General features: G+C 42.3%; 1 protein-coding gene and 1 long non-coding RNA gene across 4 annotated transcripts in view; one reads left to right on the forward strand and one right to left on the reverse strand.

Annotated features, from left to right (window-relative positions):
* The window catches only part of LOC112063470 (uncharacterized), a 252602-nt gene that overhangs the window by 17955 nt on the left and 213429 nt on the right, over nt 1-21218 (forward strand). The window lies entirely within an intron of this gene.
* Nucleotides 7545-21218, reverse strand: part of CCDC198 (coiled-coil domain containing 198) — a 30685-nt gene continuing 17011 nt past the window's right edge. The window contains exons 3-6 of one of the 2 annotated variants that reach the window (XM_007121312.3): nt 16822-16908; nt 15584-15682; nt 14644-14803; nt 7545-8037 (exon numbers count right to left, since the gene is read on the reverse strand). In XM_007121312.3, coding sequence (XP_007121374.1) covers nt 7808-8037; nt 14644-14803; nt 15584-15682; nt 16822-16908 — 576 coding nt within the window. In that variant the 3' untranslated portion in view covers nt 7545-7807. Of the gene's footprint in view, nt 8038-14643; nt 14804-15583; nt 15686-16821; nt 16909-21218 lie in introns of both variants that reach the window. The other variant, XM_007121311.3, reaches the window with a different exon arrangement.

Genomic DNA, 21218 nt, shown 5'->3' on the forward strand with positions numbered 1-21218 from the left:
TTGCCTTATGTATTGAGATGCTCCTATGTTGGGTGCATATATATTTATAATTGTTTATATCTTCTTGTTGGATTGATCCCTTGATCATTATGTAGTGTCCTTCCTTGTCTCTTGTAACATTCTTTTTTTTAAAGTCTATTTTATCTGATATGAGTATTGCTACTCCAGCTTTCTTTTGATTTCCATTTGCACGGAATATCTTTTTCCATCCCCTCACTTTCAGTCTGTATGTGTGTTGGGTGCTGTTTTAAGTACTTTACATGTATGATATTATTTCTGTCACTGTGAGGTAGACACTATTATAATTTCCATTTTACAGTGAGGAGGTTTTGAAGACAGGCAAACTTGAAATGAAATTGCAGTTTTTCCAGTTAAATGTGTGGGCATTGACATTTCATACACTTTATTAGCATCAGTTTTCCCTTTTCAGAATCAAGAATGATAATGACTATCATGGAATCAGGATCAGGAATTCTATACACACAGAAGACTCATTAAAAAATACACAGCTTTTATTAACTAGTGATACCTGATTCAGAATTTCTTTCAGTTATTTAACCTCTATGTGGCCATAAGAATGTTGCAGAGCTGGGCTGTGAATTCTGAGTCTAGAGCTTATTGTTCTTTACCTCTAGACAGGTGTGCTGGTAAATGTTTAACATCCAGCTCTCTGAAAAAAAAAAGCCCTGATTGGCAACATTTGCCAATTTTTGTGGTGTAACTACTCCCACCATGGTTGATGTGGTATCACTGAATATGGATTTGGGAAGAGATCCTCATAATTCCTCTTGGGAACTGGAACTGGCCACACTAGGCAATTCCAGCACTCCTCAGCCTCCAGCGTTACATCATAAGGCAAGGAGGTGGTTGCTGTGTAAGGTACCTGTTGGTTGAGGTTCCTTGGCTTCAAGAAATAGAAGTCAGGTGGAGCTGGTCCAAGCCAAAGGTGAATTTACTGTAAAGATACAGTCTTAGAAGAAAGGGAAAGGAGGCAGCAGGGCTTAGGAGGGCTGGAAATGAGGGATAGGTGTGCTGTGGGGTCTCAGTGCATCCCGTGTCTCTGACTCTGTTTACTGCAGGTCTGTGTTCCTGCATCTCTGGCTCACAGGGCAGAATGCTACTATCCATTAATCCTGAATGTACCCACTGAGGTTCTTGCCACCAGCAGAGACTGAGGTCCTCTCTGACTGGCTCAGTTGGGTCAAGGGTCAGTCCTAGACAGTCAGCTATGACCATATGACATTAGTGTTGGCCACAGTCTATTTGCCTCTGTTCATGATCACATTGGAGTTGTCATTCTAGACTAGGACCAGCCCCTTCTGTCTCTGAAATTCTGTTACACTTAAAACCCGTTGTCACACCATGGTCCTCTGGACTCCTCACCAGCTGTGTCTTGATGACCTTTCTGAGGTCGTCCCTGTCAGTGTCCCCTTTGCTCATTTCACTTTTCCAGCCTTCTTGTTGGTCCTTGAATATTACAAGTTCATCTCACCTCAGGGCCTTTGTACTTGCTCTCATAGGTGTTCTCATGGCTTCCATCCTCACTTCATTCAAGTCTCTTCCTCAGAGATTCTAAAACCATGGGTCAAATCCATTTCACCTTGCTTTACTAATCAAGGTCATTTTCATTGTTGCTACAAACGATTTGCCTGTTCTCCAACCAGCACATAGCCCAAGTTGTTTTCCAGGAACTTGCAGTCAGCTGTGTCTAGTTCAAGCCGAGCCAGTTAAGACTGGATGGGACCACTGACCCTCCAGCTGGGCATGCCTGAGTATTTAGCTGTCAGAGGGCTGAAAACTCCACCCTCAGATTGTGTTAAGCACTTACATATTTGAATGTGCCAAGGCCTGTAGCTTAGTTACACCTGTGGAGAAGGACAATTACTGCACCTTTTTCCAATCACCTTTCCCCACACTCCCCACGCCCCCCCAATGCCTCAGACCACCCTGCTGCTTTATTCTTTATCTCATAAATACCCTTGCCTTCAGGGAGGCAGATTTGAAACTTGTTCTCCTGTCTTGTCTGTCTTGAGAATAAACCCTGTCTTTGCTGCAAACCTTGTCATCGCAGTGTTTTTGCTTGTTGTGTGTCAGGCAAAACAAACCTGGTTCCCTAAGAAGCCCCTCCCTGAGCATCCTGCCTGAAACAGTCCATTCCATTGTGCCTGTCCTCATACCTGCTTTATTTTCTTCAGTATTACCTGAAATTGTATCATGTATTTGACTCTCTGCTCCAGGCCTCACTGCTGGAATATGACCCATGGGTCCAGGGACTTTGTCTTGTATGGCTGTATTTTCAGCATCTGGAACAGTGCTTGGCATCTAGTAGACACTTAAAACCTATTGGCTGAATGCTTGATTAAGCAAATGAATGAGAGTGAGCTGCAGACTTATTATGAAGTACACATTTGAAAATAAACCTTAACTCTTCACTTTGTTTTAAAATGTTTTTGTTTATTTTGCACATAAATAGTATAATAGTATTCTTTTAAAAGTGAGATGTAATTCAGATTTTTCATGGTCTAAACTTCCCTAATCTACCCCTTAGCATATTTTCTCTCAAGCTTTCCCCACAGTATTCTAAATTAGGTTTTGCAGTAATATGTGGAAATAGGCTTTTGTTTTTCATTTGAGGCAGGAAATATTTGACTTTAATTATGATCTGACGATCCTGGTAAGAAGGGAAGTGGCATGAAGAGCTGGTATTTGTTTTCTGTCTTTAAAGGCTCTGTGTGAGCAGAAGAGATTATCATCTTGTTTACAAAACTGTTTCATAGGTGACTCCTGCAAGAATCATCTTCAGTTAACTCCCAGTACAGTAACTCAGAATTATCGTCAAAATAGATAGATGAAGAAGAATGGCCCTTTGCTGGAAAAAAATAATCGAGAAAAGCATATTTCCAAAAGTATGCCAAGAAAGACTTCTTTTTCTCATGAAAAATTCAGAGCAAGAAAGAAAATGTTATTTTCACAAGAGAAAGCATTTACTTGGCCATAGACAAGCGTCCCCCCACTTCCCCCCGCCCCACCCCCCACCCCCAAAGCTGAGGAGATTTTCAGTTAGAGAAAATTGACAACTTTGCTTTGAGGCTTAATTTTATAGCTTTTACCAGCAGCAGCAGCTGTGTTTACTGACGGCCCTGCGTTGCCTCTGAACAAAGTCAAGATTAAGTAAAGGATTGGTGTTCTCAGATAATTACCAGCCAAACGAACAGTCTCTCACTGTGTGTGGAGCTCCAGGCCTCATGTCCTTACCTTTAAAAATTACCTCAGAAGCTGTTGCTTTTAAAGATAGAAGTTGGTATATCTGCTGTAATAGAATGTGTGTAGCCCTGAAGCTGTGGTTTTCAACCCCAGCTGCACGTTGGATTCACCTGGGAGCTAAAAGCAGGAAAACACCAACCCAGTGCCAGAACTCTACCCCGACCCAAATAAATCAAAAGGCGGGAACACAAATCCTACTTGTTATTAGGTGTTTGATCACTCGCTGGCTGATCCCAACATGTGGCTCTGAGAACCACCGCCCTCTGGCCCAGGATACAGTGTGCACCTGAGTTCCATCCTGGGTGGGGTGTCTGGTGGGGTTGCTCAGTGATCCTGCTCCCAGGCCAAATTGTGAAGACAGTTAAATTTCTCTTTAGTCTCTCATCTGCCTTTCTCTACCCCTCACCCCACCCCTGGAAACTCCCCTCCTGACATATTTCTCAGGTGCTCTTATCCTGCCCTGTGCCCACATTTAAGCACTCAGGCTCCACGGCAATTCTTTCTTGCTAAATGAAAGCTCTCACCATTTCCAGTGTACTAGTATTCCGCTCCCCAAACAAAAAACATGTAACAGAAGTGTGGAATGCTCCAGAATGCAACTGGTGAGTTGAGGTAAAATTAGGGAGAGGAGGCACGTGCTTCTGGCTCCCATCAGGCCCCTTCTGGTAAGCAGCGGTCTACTTAAAAAAACACCCAGTTCTGCTGGGTGACTCTGGCAAGTTCGTTGACCTCTGTGTGCCTCAGAGTCCTCATCTGTCAAACAGGGGTAACCCACAAAATTGTTGCGTGGATTATGTACGTAAAGCATTTGGAGAGTGCTTGACACACCATAAGCAGTCAGTGCACATTAGCAGTTATTACCATCACCGTTATTATTATTATTATAATTTCAAATTCTTGAGTTTAAGATTGGGTAAAGGAGAGTTCCACATGGAGCAGGAAAATAGAGAAGGCATTATGATTGACTTTCTTTTGCAGCTGACACACTCTGATTGAATTCCAAGAAATATTTTGAGCTATGGCCTCCTCATTGGTACACGTACATGTCTAGCTCCTGTATCCCAAGACAATGTCTAATTTGTGCCATCCATTTAGATGTATAAATTCCAAGATCTAGGGAAAAAAAATCCCCCCATCTTTTTTTTTTTTAAACTGTATAATGGACCTTATACAACTAAGACTCTTGGGAAATGAAAGTGACAGCAACTGCATAGCTGGAGAGAAACAAGTGCCCCTCTGATTGACTAGTTAACACATAAATTAATGAATTCCACAAACATTTAATGATACACTCGATGCCAGATGTCATGCTAGGAAGCAGAGAGGTGGGTGTAGGGTGTGGATACTATAGGGAGGAGACAGGGGCCAAGCCCTCATGTAGCTCAGAGACCAGTGAACATGTAGAAAGGGGTGTCGTCCAAGTTCAAGTCACAGACCAGAGCCATGAACACCTTCATAGGCCCTGCTATCTTCAGTGCTGGAAGTTGCCCACCCACTTTGTTTTAAACCTTCCAGGTCAACCATAATATGAGGATGTTGAGAATAGGTTGAACTCATTTCTCCTCTCAAGGATCTTACTTTTCCTTTTTTTGTTGGATTCCATATATAAGTGATATCATATGATATCAATATTTGTCTTTCTCTGTCTGACTTACCTCAATCAGTATGATAATCCCTAGGTCCATCCATGTTGCTGCAAATAGCAAAATTTCATTCATTTTTTATAGCTGAGTAGTATTCCATTGTATATATACCACATCTTCTTTATCCATTCATCTGTCGATGGGCATTTAGGTTGCTTCCATGTCTTGGCTGTTGTAAATAGTGCTGCAATGCACATTGGGGTGCATGTGTCTTTTAAAAATATATTTTCTCAGTATATATGCCCAGCAGTGGAATTACAGGATCATATGGCAACTCTATTTTAGTTTTTAAGGAACCTCCCTACTGTTCTCCATAGTGACTGCACCAATTTACGTTCCCTCCAGTGGCGTAGAAAGGTTCCCTTTTCTCCGCACCCTCTTCAGCATTTATTGTTCGTAGATTTTGATTTGCCTTTCTCTGGTCAGCATGGCCATAATCTCTAATAATTAGTGATGTTGAGCATTTTTTCATGTGCCTGTTGGCCATCTGTTTGTCTTCTTTACCAAAATGTCTATTTAGATCTTCTGCCCATTTTTTGATTGGGTTGTTTTTTTTGATATTGAGTTGTATGAGCTGTTTATTTTGGGAATTAATCCCTTCTCAGTTGTCACATCATCTGCAAATATTTTCTCCCATTCTGTAGGTTGTCTCCTTTGCTGTGCAAAAGCTTTTAAGTTTAATTAGGTCCCATTTGTTTATTTTGGAAAAGATACAACGTACTTATTTACAAAACAGAGACTCACAGACATAGAGAACAAATTTATGGTTACCAAGGGGGAAAGGGCTGGGGAAGGGACAGATTAGGAGGCTGGGATTAACCTATACATACTACTATATATATAAAAGATAACCAACAAGGACCTACTGTCTAGCACAGGAAACTATATTCAATATTTTATAATAACCTATAAGGGAAAAAAATCAGAAAAAGAATATATATATATACACACACACATACATGTGTATATATATATATATATGTGCACACACATATATATAACTGAATCATTGTGCTGTACACCTGAAACTAACACAACATTGTAAATCAACTGTACTTCAATTAAAAAAAAAGAAGGATCTTACTTTTCCAAACAGGCTGAGTGGTCAAACAATCTATGCCTTCCTTTGTAGGAAATATGCTTTTTACCTACCAAAGAAAAAGTAAGAATACTGCTTGCAAAGAACTGGGAGTAAAAATGTCCAGGGATGACCTAATTAATTGTCTCTGTCCTTGGAAGAAACATGAATGTTCATCCCTTGACACAGCAGTCTTTTTATCTTCTTAGTGACTGATCTGAATGCACTGAATGTCAAATTCAGGGGGTGTTTCTATTGTTTTCTTTTTGGAAGTTTCCTAGAGAAGGCTTAAAAAGGTATTTTAGTTTTACTTTGTTTTAAAGTTCACTAAATTCTTAGAAGCTTCTGGATGGCTTAAAAATATTTTTAGGTTATGCTAAAAGTGGAGTCAAATTTTATACAAAAGAAGTTCTTAAAATTGCCTAAAAATCTACTTTGGGGGCCCCTATAGATAGCACAAGGGATTCTTGTGATTGAACGCCTCTGTGTCTGACTGTGGTGCTGCTCACATGAATCTACGCATGTGACAAAACTACACAGAACTAAATACACACACAAACGAGTACATGTAACTGGTAAAATCTGAATAAAGTAGATTGCTTGAAGGGTAAAAAAAAAAAAATCTAAATTTTGTAAATATAATCACTTTTGGACTGAACATTTCTAAGTTTCCTTTTAAAGAGTTCTAAGATCTACACCATAATCTAAGGGATCTTCATTTAATTTTGAGCTTCAACTCACAGTGACCTTCCACACTTGACATTATTTTACCTTTTTCCTATAGCCTCTCTGTTATGAGATAACAAGTTTCTAACTCACAGGAAAGTGACTTAAGTGAGTTTACTGTCTGCTGTAGCATCACTGTGACTTTTCTTTAAAAAGTCATTTTTATTTCTATCAAATTTACTCTCTCTTCTATTTGTTTTATAAGAAATAATTTACTTTTAAAACAGCGGGGTGCCATGTCTCAGAGATGGACCCCAATAGACCACACTTTGGAATTGATGCCTTGTGTAGCCCCTTTTTCATTGCCTGTGACCTGGCCTATGACTTGTAGTAACCAATCGAGTGTGTGTTGGGGGGGGCAGTGATTTGAGGCCCGTTCCATGAATTAGACTTAAGAGGATGGGCAGCTTTTCCTCTTCTGGGAACATTTGCTTTGGGGAGCCCTGGGCTGACATAAAAGCAAATTCACTACACTGCAGGAGACAGCACTTGGGGAATCCACATGAGGAGGCTCTGGGATGATACAGAGAGGGGGCAAGGTCCAGCTGTCTCAGTATCCTGGTTGAGCCTCCAGAGGACTCTATTCCTAGCAGCCATCTGGCTTCAACAGCATGAAGAACCTCAAAAGAGACCAGCAGAAGAACCACCCAGCTGAGCCCAGCAACCTACAGAAAAGCTGGACAATAAGTGGCTGTTATTTAAGCCCCTAAGTTGCTTTTTTTTTTTTCCTTTGAAATCACATCTTTTCTTTTTTTTTTTTTATGGGAAAAGCAAAGAGTATTTTTTTTTAACATCTTTATTGGAGTATAATTGCTTTACAATGGTGTGTTAGTTTCTGCTTTACAACAAAGTGAATCAGTTATACATATACATATGTTCCCATATCTCTTCCCTCTTTAAGCCCCTAAGTTTTGAGGCAGTTAGTTATGTAGTATAATTAACAATATCTCTCACATGTTTGATCTTAGGATTTCAAAATGAAAAGAAAGTGAATTGGTGTCCTCAAAATAATTCATATACTACCTTGGAGAATTTTTAAAGGAAAGTAAGCTTTCAATGCACTCAGTATCTAGGTTAGTGAATAGTATTATTATTCTCAATCAAAAAACTCATCAAAAAGTGGAATTTTTTCTGTCCTGGTCCTCACCAGTGCTCGTGGTTTCTTCTCGTCTTTCCCCAACTCATCTGAGTCAGAGCTGGAACTGTTCCAGAGAAGCTGTCCATGAGCCTCTTGTTCACGGAGCCATGTTTCCAATTTGCCAGTTTTCTGGGGACAATAGTCATTACTTGCTTGATGTTCCAGAAATTCTGCATTCTGTATATTTTCTACAAAGAATTAAAAGTTCATTTAATTTATTTTTTCCCCTGACAATGATGTATTTGTTTAAGTGCTTAGGTTTTTAGGAACACAAAATAATCTACTTGGTGTTCTTTAAAAAAAAAAAAAAAAAAATATATATATATATATACACACACACACACATAAAGGATTTCAACTGGTGTTTCTGTAAGCATTAAAAATGCTTTCCTTGCTATTTAAAAAACTTTTTAATCTTCTGAAAGTCACAAGAATGTCACAGTACACACTTGTATACCCTAACTCATCAAAAACATTTTGTCACAGTATTGTTTTATACATATATGTACACACACACACACACACACACACACATACACACACACTTTTCTTCAGCTGAACCATTTGAGAATTAGTTGCAGAGTCACTTCCTCCCAAAATACATCACCACAAGTCTCCTAAGAACAAGGGCAATTCTCCTATGTAACCACAATACAATTATTACACTTAAGATATATGACATTGAGACAACATTGTTTTCTAATATACGGTCTGTATTCAGATATCCATGGTTGTCCCAGTAATGCCCTTTATAATGGCTTTTTGTTTGTCTGTCTGTGTTTTATTTTTTAAATCCAGGATCCAATCTAGGAATATGTGTTGCATTTTATTTTCTTGTCTCTTAGTCTCCTTTAATTCAAGAACACTCTCCTATCTTTGTCTTCTTTCTTCTCTTCCCCTTCCTTGCTTCCTTCTCTCCCTCTCTTCTTCTCCTTCCCCTCCCCTCCCCTCCTATCCCCCTCCCATCTCTCCCTTCTTCTTCTCCTTCATCTCTCTTTCTCTCCCCCTCCCCAACTCTCTCATTGGTTCTTTTCCTCCTCCTCCTCCACCTTCATTATCTTTTTTTCCATAACACTGACATTTTAAAGCATCCAGGTCAATTGTTTGGTAGAATGGCCCTAAATTCGGGCTTCCCTGATTGTTTCCTTGTGATTAAATTAAGGTTAAGTGGTTTTGGCAAGAATATTGCACAGGTGATGTTGCCTGGAGCTACTTATTGAACATCTACTACATGCTAGGCACATACTATACACTTTTCTTAACCTTCACATCAGCTCTGCCTTTTGTAGCAGAATCACCTATGGAGCTTTTCAGAGACACAGATGCCAGATCTACAGAACTAGGGAGCTCAAAGGTTCAGGCACTTATTTTACCTTCTATTTTTTTTTGGAAGAGATTTAATTTATTTTTTGGTGTGGGATTTTGTGCATGTATGTCTTTACTTTAGCTTTTTATTTAAGTAGTACCCAGTGCCCTTTTAGAATGCGCTTCAGAACAACACGGCTTTATGCAGGGAAGGTGGCTTTTAAGAAAACAAAATCTTAACGACCATTTTCAAGCTTGGAAAATCATCCTGGGTCAAAGTCCAGATTTTCCCCTCTGTCTGGCGGAATCAGCTGTAACTTTATGGATGTTGTTTTCATGATTGTTGTTTATCAAATCTTAAGGCATATTTTATTTAAGCCCTTGATATCTGAAGTTGCATCTGGTTACAAAAGAATATCAAGCATTTCAATGTGAGGATTCATGCCTTGTGACTCACGAGTTCCCTTTCTGCCTCACTGAGGGGCCACCCCGCTCTCCCCTTGAATGTTACTGTACTTACTAGCATTGTCTATTTACACAGCCCCGACAGAAAACTATAGTTAATGTATCCTGCAGCCCTAATCTGTCTCCTGAGCTCTGATACATTTTTTGTACAACTGGACACCTCCTCTTTGATGTCTCCTGGCAATATGTCAGCTCCACCTTCTTTTTCTGTCTTAAACCTGCTTCTTCTCCCAGTTACCCTAGTCCAGCACTTGGTCGTAACTTTGTTCCATCATCTGCCTAGTTCTTCAGGAGAAACCCAAGAATCCTCCTGGCCACCTCACCCTCTCCACGTACCCATGTGTAATTCATCACCAGGTTCTGCCAATTCTCTCTCCTAAATATCTTATATCTGGCTCCTTCTCTCCGTCCTCAGTGTCACCCTTCTCTGCTGGTCCAGACGCCACCTCTCTCTTGCACTACTGCTATGTACTTCTCACCTGTCTCCCCACATCCTCTTGCATTCCTCTCCCATCCATGCTCCACAGTTCAGACAGAGTAATATTTAAAATATAAACCCAATAGTTCACTTACTTGCCCTTTCAGTGGCTTCTCAATGATCTTAAGATAGAGTTCAAAGTCTTTATTTGACATGATTTATGAGACCCTGTGTGCCCTGGGCCCTGACTGTGCCTCCAGAGCCATCTCCAATCATTCTCTATCTCAATGTCTCTTCTCCATCTGGTGTCTAGAATCTGTCAGGCTCCTTCCCACTCAAGGGCTTTTGCACATGCTCTTATCAATCACAGTTTTGGATGTTCCAGTACTCTGTTCCTACGCTCACGTGCTCACCCGTTCCCTTCATGCAGCTACTTCCTGTCTCAACTTAAATATCACTTCCTCACAGAAACTGCCCAACTCCTCAGATGATTAGGTCTCTCAGTTATACTCTCATTGGACTTTCCTTTGTTCATTGTGTGTGCTATTGTGTAAGTACCACATCTACTCAGTTCAGTATCTGTTGAAAGAGTAAATAAGTAAAGGAATGAACAAGTGAGCCATCAGAGAATTTTGGCAGGCGGGAAGTATTGATAACTGGGACCTGGGAAGGGCTTCATTCATTGGGGCCAGGGGGTGTCAATCATCTCTTCTCTACACATGAGCCCAGAACTATTAGAAGCATCACTCAGGCTGAGAACAGGGATTTTCTGCAGACTAGAGGCAGGAGCTTTGGAACAGGAAGAGACCCTTTGTTAATGGTGGGATCTAATGTAATATTAGCAATAGCTTGACTCTCACTATGCTCTTGGTGTTATGATATTTCAACTCTAAAGTTAGTATGTGAGGCAAAAGTCACATGTTCAGTTTTATCCTTGAAAATCCCTTAAGTCACTCACAAAGCACTATATACAAAATTTTGTATACTAAGCATTAAAGTCTGAGAACTTCTGAGCTAGATGTCTTATTACTTGTTACATTTTGATAAATCTCTGATTCTTTATGGTCGCTAGACTTAAAGAAAAAATAAAAAAAGAAAAACACAACCTTTAAAACCTAAATGGGTTTTGGGTGAGCAGAGTAGAGGAAAGTGTATCCTACTTCAAAATTAATTTGGGGAGAGAGGAAAGAAACAGAGGCCAGTGCGGGAAAAATAGGGAGTGATTTTAGGTAGTACAAGGATCATACCAACCATTAAAAATGTTTGATGGTTATGTATTTTATAATACGTGTTTTAGAAAAATGTATTACCACTATTTCAAACCCATAATGTCACACTTAATTCACAGACAAGGCTAAATTATAAAAATAAAACAAAACAAGATACCTTAAAGGAAAATACTAAGTAAATAATAGTACAAGTGGCCAGATAAGACCAGGGTTGTGAAGGTGACATTCAAATGATGTATGTGGAGTGACACTTCCCCTGAAGCAGGTAGTTATTTTCACTATAAGACATCGTTCCATATTTCTTCAGTTTTATCCCTATCCATATGATACTTTACATTTTATATGTGCTTTTACACACATCATTTGAATTTTATATAAACTCTACATGGTAGACACAGTGCTTTATTCCCATTTTATAGATGTGGAAACTGAGGTTCAAACAGGTTAGACAACTGGAAGTTAGCTATAATCTCTCTGTAGAATAAAGCTATATGAACAAATATATAGCTAATATTTATTGAGCGGCTACTATGTACCAGGCACTGTTCTAGGAACAAGAAAAGATCCTAGCTCCCACGGAGCTTACAATTAGTGAATGTACCATCAGGGCTCAAATAAAGGACTTTGATTCCAAGTCCAGTGCTTTTTCTACTCACTAGACTCATATGGCTTCTGGAAAGTGTAGGAGCCACATTAACATGTTAAAACTCATAGAATTGTATACCTAAAAGAGCAATGTTCACTTTGTGTAAGTTATATATTATGTGTTACACAGATATATGTAATTTACTATGTAAATATCTATAAAATATATGTAAAGCATGTGTGATTTATTTTAAAGAGGCAGCAAGAAACAAAGACTGATTTTTATCTCACAAGAGAGCTGAAACTCTCCTCCTACCTTCCAAAAGAGGGAACAAAAATGGACAAATAGAGCCTTAAATAAGAGGAGCCAGGTACAGAGGAACCTTAATTACCAGAACCCAACCAGCAGAATGCTCATGGAAGTCTATGATCTTAGCGACGTTTCATCTTTAGGAGAAAGCAAAGTGAACTGCTTTTAGAAGACAAAGAAGGAAATCAAAGATGCTACTTGGGAATATGTAAAAAGGAACCATTGCTTGAGCATATGCCTACAGAGTGGAGGTCTATAAGGCTTTGCAGAGGGAAACCTTCTCTTGAGAGAGAAGTTGGAGGAGTCATAACCTCTACATTTGCAGACTTTCCCAAGGTTGTCCCGGACACAGCTCTGAGTCGCTGGAGTCCTGATGAGGCTATATGAGGGGATGGGTGGGAGTGCACCCTTTGGAATCAGAAAGACCCGGCCTTGAATCCTGGCTCTGTCACATGCGGGCTAATAGTAACTCCTGTCTTGTAGGTGTGAAGCTTGAATGCGATAATTCACGTTAAGCATGGACCACGGTGCCTGGCTTAGAGTAAGCACTCAAGAAACCTTAGCTGGAACTAAATGAAACAGCTTTAAAAAGTATCAGGAGAGCAGAGGAGAACCCCCTTCTCCATGTGCCTCAGTCTCCCCTGGCCTCTCCAGATCTGGAGCATCTTCCAAATGTTGGGTTTTTTTTTGGCCTGATCTCAAGCAATGACTCTAAGTGTCTAATTTTAACTGAGGCACCTTGGTGGTTTTGCCAATATTTTTTAAATGGTAAAAGTTGTTTTTCTATGTGACTACACAGCATATTTCATTCTGGGATTAAATAGATGTCCCAAGTAGATTTTTCATTTATTTAGCCTTTCTTATTTAATTAACTTATTGATTAAGCATCTCGTTCCTCTGAGCAGGGGCAGTGTCTCTTTCAGCTGGTAACTTTGCATCTTAGAAGCTCAAGACCTCCAGAGACATGGCCAGCATTTCTGTAGATCTCTAAGTGGTCAGTTTTGCTAATGGGGGATTGGCCCACAGCGCAGTGAGCTCTGTATGTGAACAATACCATGCGTTTGCAGCGGTGGGTTTGCTCTGGGGGAATACAGACAGGGAAAACTTAATGGGACGCTAATTGATGGGGCAACACAACACAGAGTTTATGAGCAAAATGTCCGTTGGAAATCACAGAGCCATCTGAGGCCCCTGAGCCACCTGGCCTGACTGCGGTGTGTGGGCTGGGAGTGATCATAGCAGGAGACGAAGCCAGGAAGGTAGGCAGAGGCTAGATCCTGAAGGCTTAGAGTATCAGGGCAAGGAGTTATACCTTGTCCTCAGGCTCAAGGAGACTCACTGAAGGATTTTTTTTTTTTTTCAGCAGGAGAGTGATATGGTCAGATTTGCATTTCATAAGATTATTCTGGTATTAGCGCAGTGCTTCTAGAACTTTATTGTGCTTGAGAATCATCTTGGGATTTTGACAAAATTCAGGTTTTGATTCAGCAGGTCTGGGATGGGGCCTGAAATTCTGTATTTCTAATCAACTCCCAGGTGGTACAGATGATGCTGGTCTGTGGGCAACACTTTGATTACCAAGTAGAGCCGTGGTTCTTCAACTTTAGGGGCATTGGAACCATGAGGGGTAAGGGGTTGTTAAACTCAGATTGCTGGGCCCCATCCCCACAGTTTCTGATTCAGTCACTCTGGCTGGAGCCCTGATTAGTTCTCAGTTAATGCTGGTGGCCTGGAGACCCTACTGAAGACTACCGAGGTGGAGAATTGATGAAAGGAGGGTAGGACCTGAGGGAGGATCTCCGTCAGGAGGCTGTAGCAATAGCCCTGGGGTGACATGCCGACCTAAGGGTGGTGTGGGGAATGGGAGAGGGGGGAAGCTTTCAGCGCTAGGTGACGCCAGCAGGACTTTGTGACTGACCATCTGCTAGGAAAGGGAGCAGCAGGGCTGGAAAGGTCTCCGGCAGAGTGACAGAGAACAGGGAGGCCACACCCACTGAGATAGCAGAGGCATCATGAGAAAGCCTGGAGAGGGCAGTGTTGCTGGATTCCGTTTTAGACATCCTGAGTGAGCCGAAGAGGGCTGCGGGGGAACGCGTGGGTGGGGAGAGAGAGTTTGCATGTGGCACCAAACCGGCGGATACCGGTTTGCTGTTTAATGTATCTCCACGTGCTTCACTCTCTTTAACCATAAGATGAGGCCCTTTTGCCTTTTCTCCTCATAGGGATGGTGCAAGGATTGCAATCATGCATGTAAAGTACAGTATATTTCTAAAAAGAGTCATCTCACCACAGTGCGGAAGCTTCTGTCTTTTCTTCCCAGCCATCCAAAACTACATTACAGCAGGCCCATTATATTCCAGGAAGTAAAATATCAACAGGAACACGAGGGCAGCTCTGTCCTTCCCCACTCCACATCAGAAGTTTATCTGATGAAGTTTTTAAAATGCTTGAAATATTTTACTAAAAAAATTATGTGCCTCACCTGGACTTCCGTTCAAGGCTTCATCAGGCAACAAGGTTAGAAAGTCACCGTCATCATTTCTTGGGATGCTTTGAAGGATTTTCTTGACTTTATGGTCCCTCTGTTTCTGCTTATTAGTTCTTGCCTCCTTGTGAAGACTTGTCTTCAGTTCCACTTGGGCCTGAAATTGATCAGCTATAAACAGTTAGTATTCTCCCCTCAAGCTACTTTCACCAGAGTAGGTCAACAGATCAGCTACTTTGCAAATTGTGTGCTTATCTGTAGACATCTGTGGTCCCCTAAATAGAACACGGTTCTCTTTTTTCCTGTTAGAAGGTGTGGAAACTTTCTTCACCGTGCAGGTTTGTTAGGAGAAAGGGGAGCATGCCTATAATCTCAAAACAGTGAGGACCTTTGTAAAACCATTTCACCATAGGCTAGCTGATATATCTGGAATTGCAGAAGTCAGGGACTTCAGGCTTATTCGCTAGAGTGAGGAATTTGGGTTATGACATTTACAGGAGACATTACTGTAAAGGGGTTTGTTACAAGAGATCTTGCTTATAAAATGATTCTATGGCTTAAATTATAGAGAGATGCCTAGGTATCAAAATACAGACTAACTCACCACCCTCTTCCTTTTTACTAAACCAAGAAAACTTAACCTCATTTTCCTGCTGGAGCCAGAACGTCATAGAAGCAACAGTTAAAAAAACGGGAGACTTGAGACATGGATACATCCTTGAGAGGATGGAAAACAGAGGAAAGGCTCAACAGAGTTGGTAGCAGAAGGGATCTTCCTGCTTCTTCTCAACCCCAGCAGTTGAAACTTCGGCTCCAATGACTAAATTTGAAATGCTAGGTAAAGACTGGAGATGAATGCTTAACTATATTCATGTGCCAGGGCAGTGATTATGTAGAGCACATTTGGTAAATATGACCCTCTTCTTCTCATATTTACCTCTTGTCTTTTGCGGTTCATTTCCAGCATTTGCATCTTATGTAAATATTGTCTTTTCCCAGAAGGATACATTAGAGTTTGCATCTTCTTTTCCAGTTCCTGCTATGAAAGATGATGCACTCATTAGCGTGGGGTAATTAGTTACTGACTCTGCAATCACAACTTGAAATCCTTTTTGGAACAGAGTGAGATCTTAACCATTAGTCATAATCCATAGAGATCTCTTGTGACGTCAGAGGTGGACCATTGCAGCTTCCTGACCAGTTCTTAGTGAAGCTATCAGTGAATGAAGTGGCAATTTGCTATGTGTATCATATCGTTTCTAAGGTTCCTGGACAGTTTTGCAAACCTTGAATGGAAATATGTTTCCATATCTCATTTTGACAAGATGTCACTTCCCATGTCAACAGCTGCTTTAACTATCTTCCCAGAAATGTGTTCTGGTTTGATGAGACCGGCTTCTCTCTCCCTGCTTCTTCTGTCGTTGAGTAATTGTATGAAACTAGAGGGGGGCCAACCTGTTTCTGTAGGGTTTACTCGCATATTCCACTATAAGCCCTGGTACACTGCAGCTTAGGAAGGATTTAAAATTGCTTATTTGTGACTTGGGTGATCTCCCCTGGTGTATCATCAACTCCAGTGAGACAGTGTGAACAGTTAATGAGGGCAGCCAGGGGTGAATAGACCCTCATTCATCACTTGCTGTGGCCAGGAAGGGGAAGGGACATGCAGCCAAATGTGTTCAGTGTTCCCTGTTCTGTTGCCCTGTGGACATGGACTGTGGTGGCTATATGAGCCTCAGGAAGGGGCCCATCTCTGTGGGCACTGTCAGTATCACAAACATGGCCTTGAGGATCTAAAAGTACCTGGCCATCTTTTATCAACTCAGTCATCTGTGGATGGCAGCATCTAGATGACTCTGAAATGAATCAGGGGAGGAGAGTGTTCACAAATCTGAACACTTCTAGAATCACCAATTTCCAAATAAAATTCCTCTCTCTCATCTACATCTGCCTGTTTTTCACCAGGCAGCAGAGAAGGGCTCAGAGTTCATCTGAGAGGCAAGAGTAATCGCCAGTTGGAAGCAGGCCCAGAAGAGAATGGATAGCTTTGGAAAGTTCTAGCTCTGAATGACTTAATAGCTCTCTTTGCCTTTGAGGTCTTCTGTGTGGGGAGTACAGGAAAAGGATGGCCAGCCTCCCAGTTCCCCACCCCCTCCAGGTTTTGCTGCCACTCACCTTGGCTTTGTGAGTCCTCCCAACTCCTTGCTGGCTCAGGAGCCTTTCAGAAGTAATTACTTGTGGCAGGTCAATGGGTTCGAGCTTCTGGAAGTCCAACATTTAGAGTATTCAGCATTCCTCATGCCATGAGATGATGAAACATAAAAGCCAAATATTAAACTATCTTAACACTCTGCACATATTCATGAGAGCACACAGGGAAGGCAGTTTCTACAGGATTACAGCTGTATCTGTGTGAAAGGCTTTTTGACCTATCTGGGTTCTTCAGTGTTCTCTTGCACTGTTGCCAGTGACTCATTGATCTAAATATTGGTCAGAGAGTTAAAGGATTAAGAATCATTTTCTGTATGCATTGAGGGACTATGTCCACAGTTATCAAGCAACAAGGGTCTTAGAATATTAGAGATGAAAGAGGCGCCAGGAAGCTCCTTTACTTTGTTTATCCCTTAAACACCCAGCTAAACTATTCTGGTCCTTAGGGAAGTAACCTATTTTTAAGCTCTCCAGAGAAGCTCCCTCAGCCTCCTCAGTAATAATCACTGGTGCTTATGAGGCACATTGACAATGAAAGTGCACTGTGCTAACAAATCTTAGTCATGGATTTTTCCAGCAGGGCCTTGGCTTTATCGGGGAGGTGATGCTGAAGTTTCAAGCGGTCACTAAGACTAGGGCAGCAGTTGATGAACTAGTGATTTGCCGCCAGCTCTACATGTCTTAGATGACTTAATGTGGAGCACTAGGAAGTGACTGAGTAGGCTTGGGAGACAAGGGCTGGTCTCTTCACATTGACATGCAATCAGGGACCTGAATTTATTTGTTTACTCAGTGATTACTTATTGAATGACTGCTACCGTCCAGGCATTGGGATGCAGTGCTCAACAAAAATGGGCATGGTCCCTCTTGGGGCTTACGATCTATGGGGAAACAAGTACACTTTTGCTTGTGTGATTATTTGATGAGTAATTACAAACTGCGATTGGGGCTTTGAAGAAAAAGTCTGCAGGGTAGGACTATGACAAGATGTAACTGGAGGACTCCACCTTGGAAATGAGGGGTTTTATGAATTGGATTATGTTCCCCCCAAATTCATATGTTGAAGCCCTAAACCACCTCCCCCCAATACCTCAGGGTGCGACCTTATTGGGAAATAGGGTCCTTGCAGATATAATTAGTTAAGATGAGGTCATACTGGAATAGGGTGGACCCTCAATCCAATATGTCTGGTATCTTTATAAAAAGGGGAAGTTTGGACGCAGACATGCACACAGGGAGAATACCACGTGAAGATAAAGGCAGCACTTGGGGTGATGCTTTCACATGTCCAGGAATGCCAAAGATTGTCAACAAACCACCAGAAGCTAAGAGACAGTCATGGGACAGATTCTTCCACGTAGCCCCCGGAAGGAACCACCCCTGCCAACACCTTGATTTTGGACTTGTAGCTTCTAGAACTGTGAGACGATACATTTCTATTGTTTTAAGCCACACAGTTGTTATACTCTGTTACCACAGCCCTAGAAAACGAATTCAAGGGACAGAGGGGTCAGGAGGCAGTCCAAGAAAGTTTCCTGAGGAAGTAATTTTTTAGCAGCAGTTGGAAGGTTGGGAGTTCTCAGGGGATTGAGGAGTTCCAGGCAGAGGGAATCACATGGGCAATAGCTCCAAGGCAGGAGAGGGCATGATGTCTTGAAGGAACTGCAAGAAGTCAGTTGGCTGCAGTTGAGAGTGAGAGGAAGGGTGGCTCACGTGGGGCTGGAGAGGTAGGCAGGGACCAGCTCGTGAAGGGCCTGATGGGGCATCATGAAGATGCTGTCTTCTTAAGAGGATCAGGCAGCCATCGACACATGTTAAGCTGAGTAGGGACATGACTACATTTGCTTAAAAAAATGATCACTCGAGCTGCAACGTGGGAACTATACTGAAGAAGAGCAATTATGGATGTGGGTGAGCACTTAGGAAGACAAAGATGATGGGGTGGGGGCTCACGGGGTGGGGGGGAAATTGATGAGCTCTACAAATGTTTACAACAGACCAAGCAAGATTCGTGATGGTTATTGAAGGAGAGAGACATGTCCAAATGACACCCACATACAAGGGATGGATAGTGCCATCATTTGCTGAGATGGGGAATCCTGAAAGAGGGTCACGTTTGGGTGGAATGTAGAGGGGAGGTCTGTGCTGAACGTGCATGCTCGGGAATCATCCCTGGGTAGAGAATAACTGAAACCATAGGATGAATGAGGTCCAGAGTGAGAGGAGCAGAGTCAAGGATGCTCCAGCACTGAGAGCTGGTGGATGGGGATGGGCTGGCCAAGGAGATGGAGGAACGATTGCTTCAGAAGCGAGAGGAAAACCAGGAGGACACCATGCCACAGAAACCAGTGTCAGCACCACACCCACCTTAGTCCAACACTACAAGCAAATCCTGATGTATTTTGAAAGTATTTTCCGTTGTAGTCTGCTTGGTTGCCTTATCAAGGGGTAGGCCTGGAAGCCAGTTTGTTCTTCAAGGTGATCAGAGTGAAAAGAGAGGGAGAGACCATGGAAAGTGGCTGCCGAGCATCCAGCACTCATAAGGGGGAGCATGACTGGGGCCTCCAGCTCCTTCCCTGTAGAACAATTTCCTGGTCCCTGGGCTGGACCTGAGCTGTTCTAGGGAGAACAGCCAGCAGCCCTTTCTGGTAGAGCAGCCCAAAGCTGCGCTGGCAAGGAAGGAAAGAAAGGCAAAGGATGTGGAGATGGGAAGGAGAGGCAAAGGGGGAAGAACTCATCTCTGTGTTAGATGTGCCAGACCATTTGCATTTGTGGAAGGAAGTGGTTCTCTGTCCCGTTCTCACCTCAGGTGAGGAAGTGAGGGATTTTTTTTTTTTAGCATAATAACTTAGCAATGAGGTAATGAGAGGTAATTAATACTAGCTAGAAAGAGGTTTGTTTGTTGTCCTGTCTCTTAACTCTGCAGAACCTAAAGATGCAGGGTAAATGACACCTGCTGGCACAGGAAGCAGCTGCTGATCAAGTCAGAACCCTGAAGGAATGGAGAAGAAAAGGAAGGGGGAGGGAGACCAAGGGGAAGGGATATGCAGGAACCGCCGGGAGGAAGACTCAGCAATGACTGAGGGGGATTTCGGGGTGAGGAGAGAACAAGGAAGTGTTTGTGCCATCCCCTGGACTTGGTTCAAGATTTGGTTGTTTCTGGTGATTAGGCCCATGTACCTTTGCAGCCACTGCCGTCCATCATGCCACGCTCACAATATGTCATTCAATCCCCACGTGAACCCTGTGTATAATTATGGTGATTCTCTGTTTCACAGGGGTTAATGAGTTGTGCAAGTTGGCAGAGTTAGAAAGTGCTGATTCTGGGATTCAAACTCAGGTCTGTCCACTTCCAAATCCCATGTTCGTTTCTCCATACTTGTTTCTAAACCTGGTTTATCGTCAGAATCTCCTGGAATTAAAAAAAAAAATTCCTAGGCTATTCATTGGGGATTGAGATTCAATAGGTCTGGGATATGTCCTGGCAGGAGGGAATATATATATATATATATATAAAATACAGGGTTGTTTGGCCTGAGGTGATCCAGCACTGGAAACTACAGGCTCTTTCTTGAGGCTAATGGTGCACTCTGGGAGGGCTCATGCCAAGGAGTACTTCCCAGAACTTCTGCTGCCAGTGTCCTTGTCCCTGCAGTGAGCCACAGCCAGCCCCCACCTCTGCAGGAGACCCTCCAACACTAGCAGCCGTGTGGCTGACAGGGTCTTGGTGTTCCAGCTGGCTGTCAGGCCTGAGCCTCTGAGGTGGGAGAGCCGAGTTCAGGACACTGGACCACCAGAGACCTCCTAGCTCCATGTAATATCAATCAGCGAGAGCTCTCCCAGAGATCTCAGTCTCAATGCTAAGACCCAGCTCCACTCAATGACCAGCAAGTTACAGTGCTGGATACCCCATGCCAAACAACTAGCAAGACAGGAACACAACCCACCCATTAGCAGAGAGGCTGCCTAAAATCATAATAAGTTCACAGACAACCCAAAACACAGCACTAGACGCGGTCCTGCCCACCAGAAAGACAAAATCCATCCTCATCCATCAGAATACAGGCATCAGTCCACCACAAAGCCTACACAAGCCACTGAACCAACCTTACCCACTGGGGGCAGACACCAAAAACAACGGGATTAAGAGCCTACAGCCTGCGAAAAGGAGACCCCAAACACAGTAAGTTAAGCAAAATGAGAAGACAGAGAAATACGCAGCAGATGAAGGAGCAAGGTAAAAACCCACCAGACCAAACAAATGAAGAGGAAATAGGCAGTCTACCTGAAAAAGAATTCAGAGTAATGATAGTAAAGATGATCCAAAATCTTGGAAATAGAATGGAGAAAATACAAGAAAC

The sequence above is a fragment of the Physeter macrocephalus genome, chromosome 11 (assembly GCF_002837175.3).
Source record: "Physeter macrocephalus isolate SW-GA chromosome 11, ASM283717v5, whole genome shotgun sequence".
Classification (NCBI taxonomy): Eukaryota; Metazoa; Chordata; class Mammalia; order Artiodactyla; family Physeteridae; genus Physeter; species Physeter macrocephalus.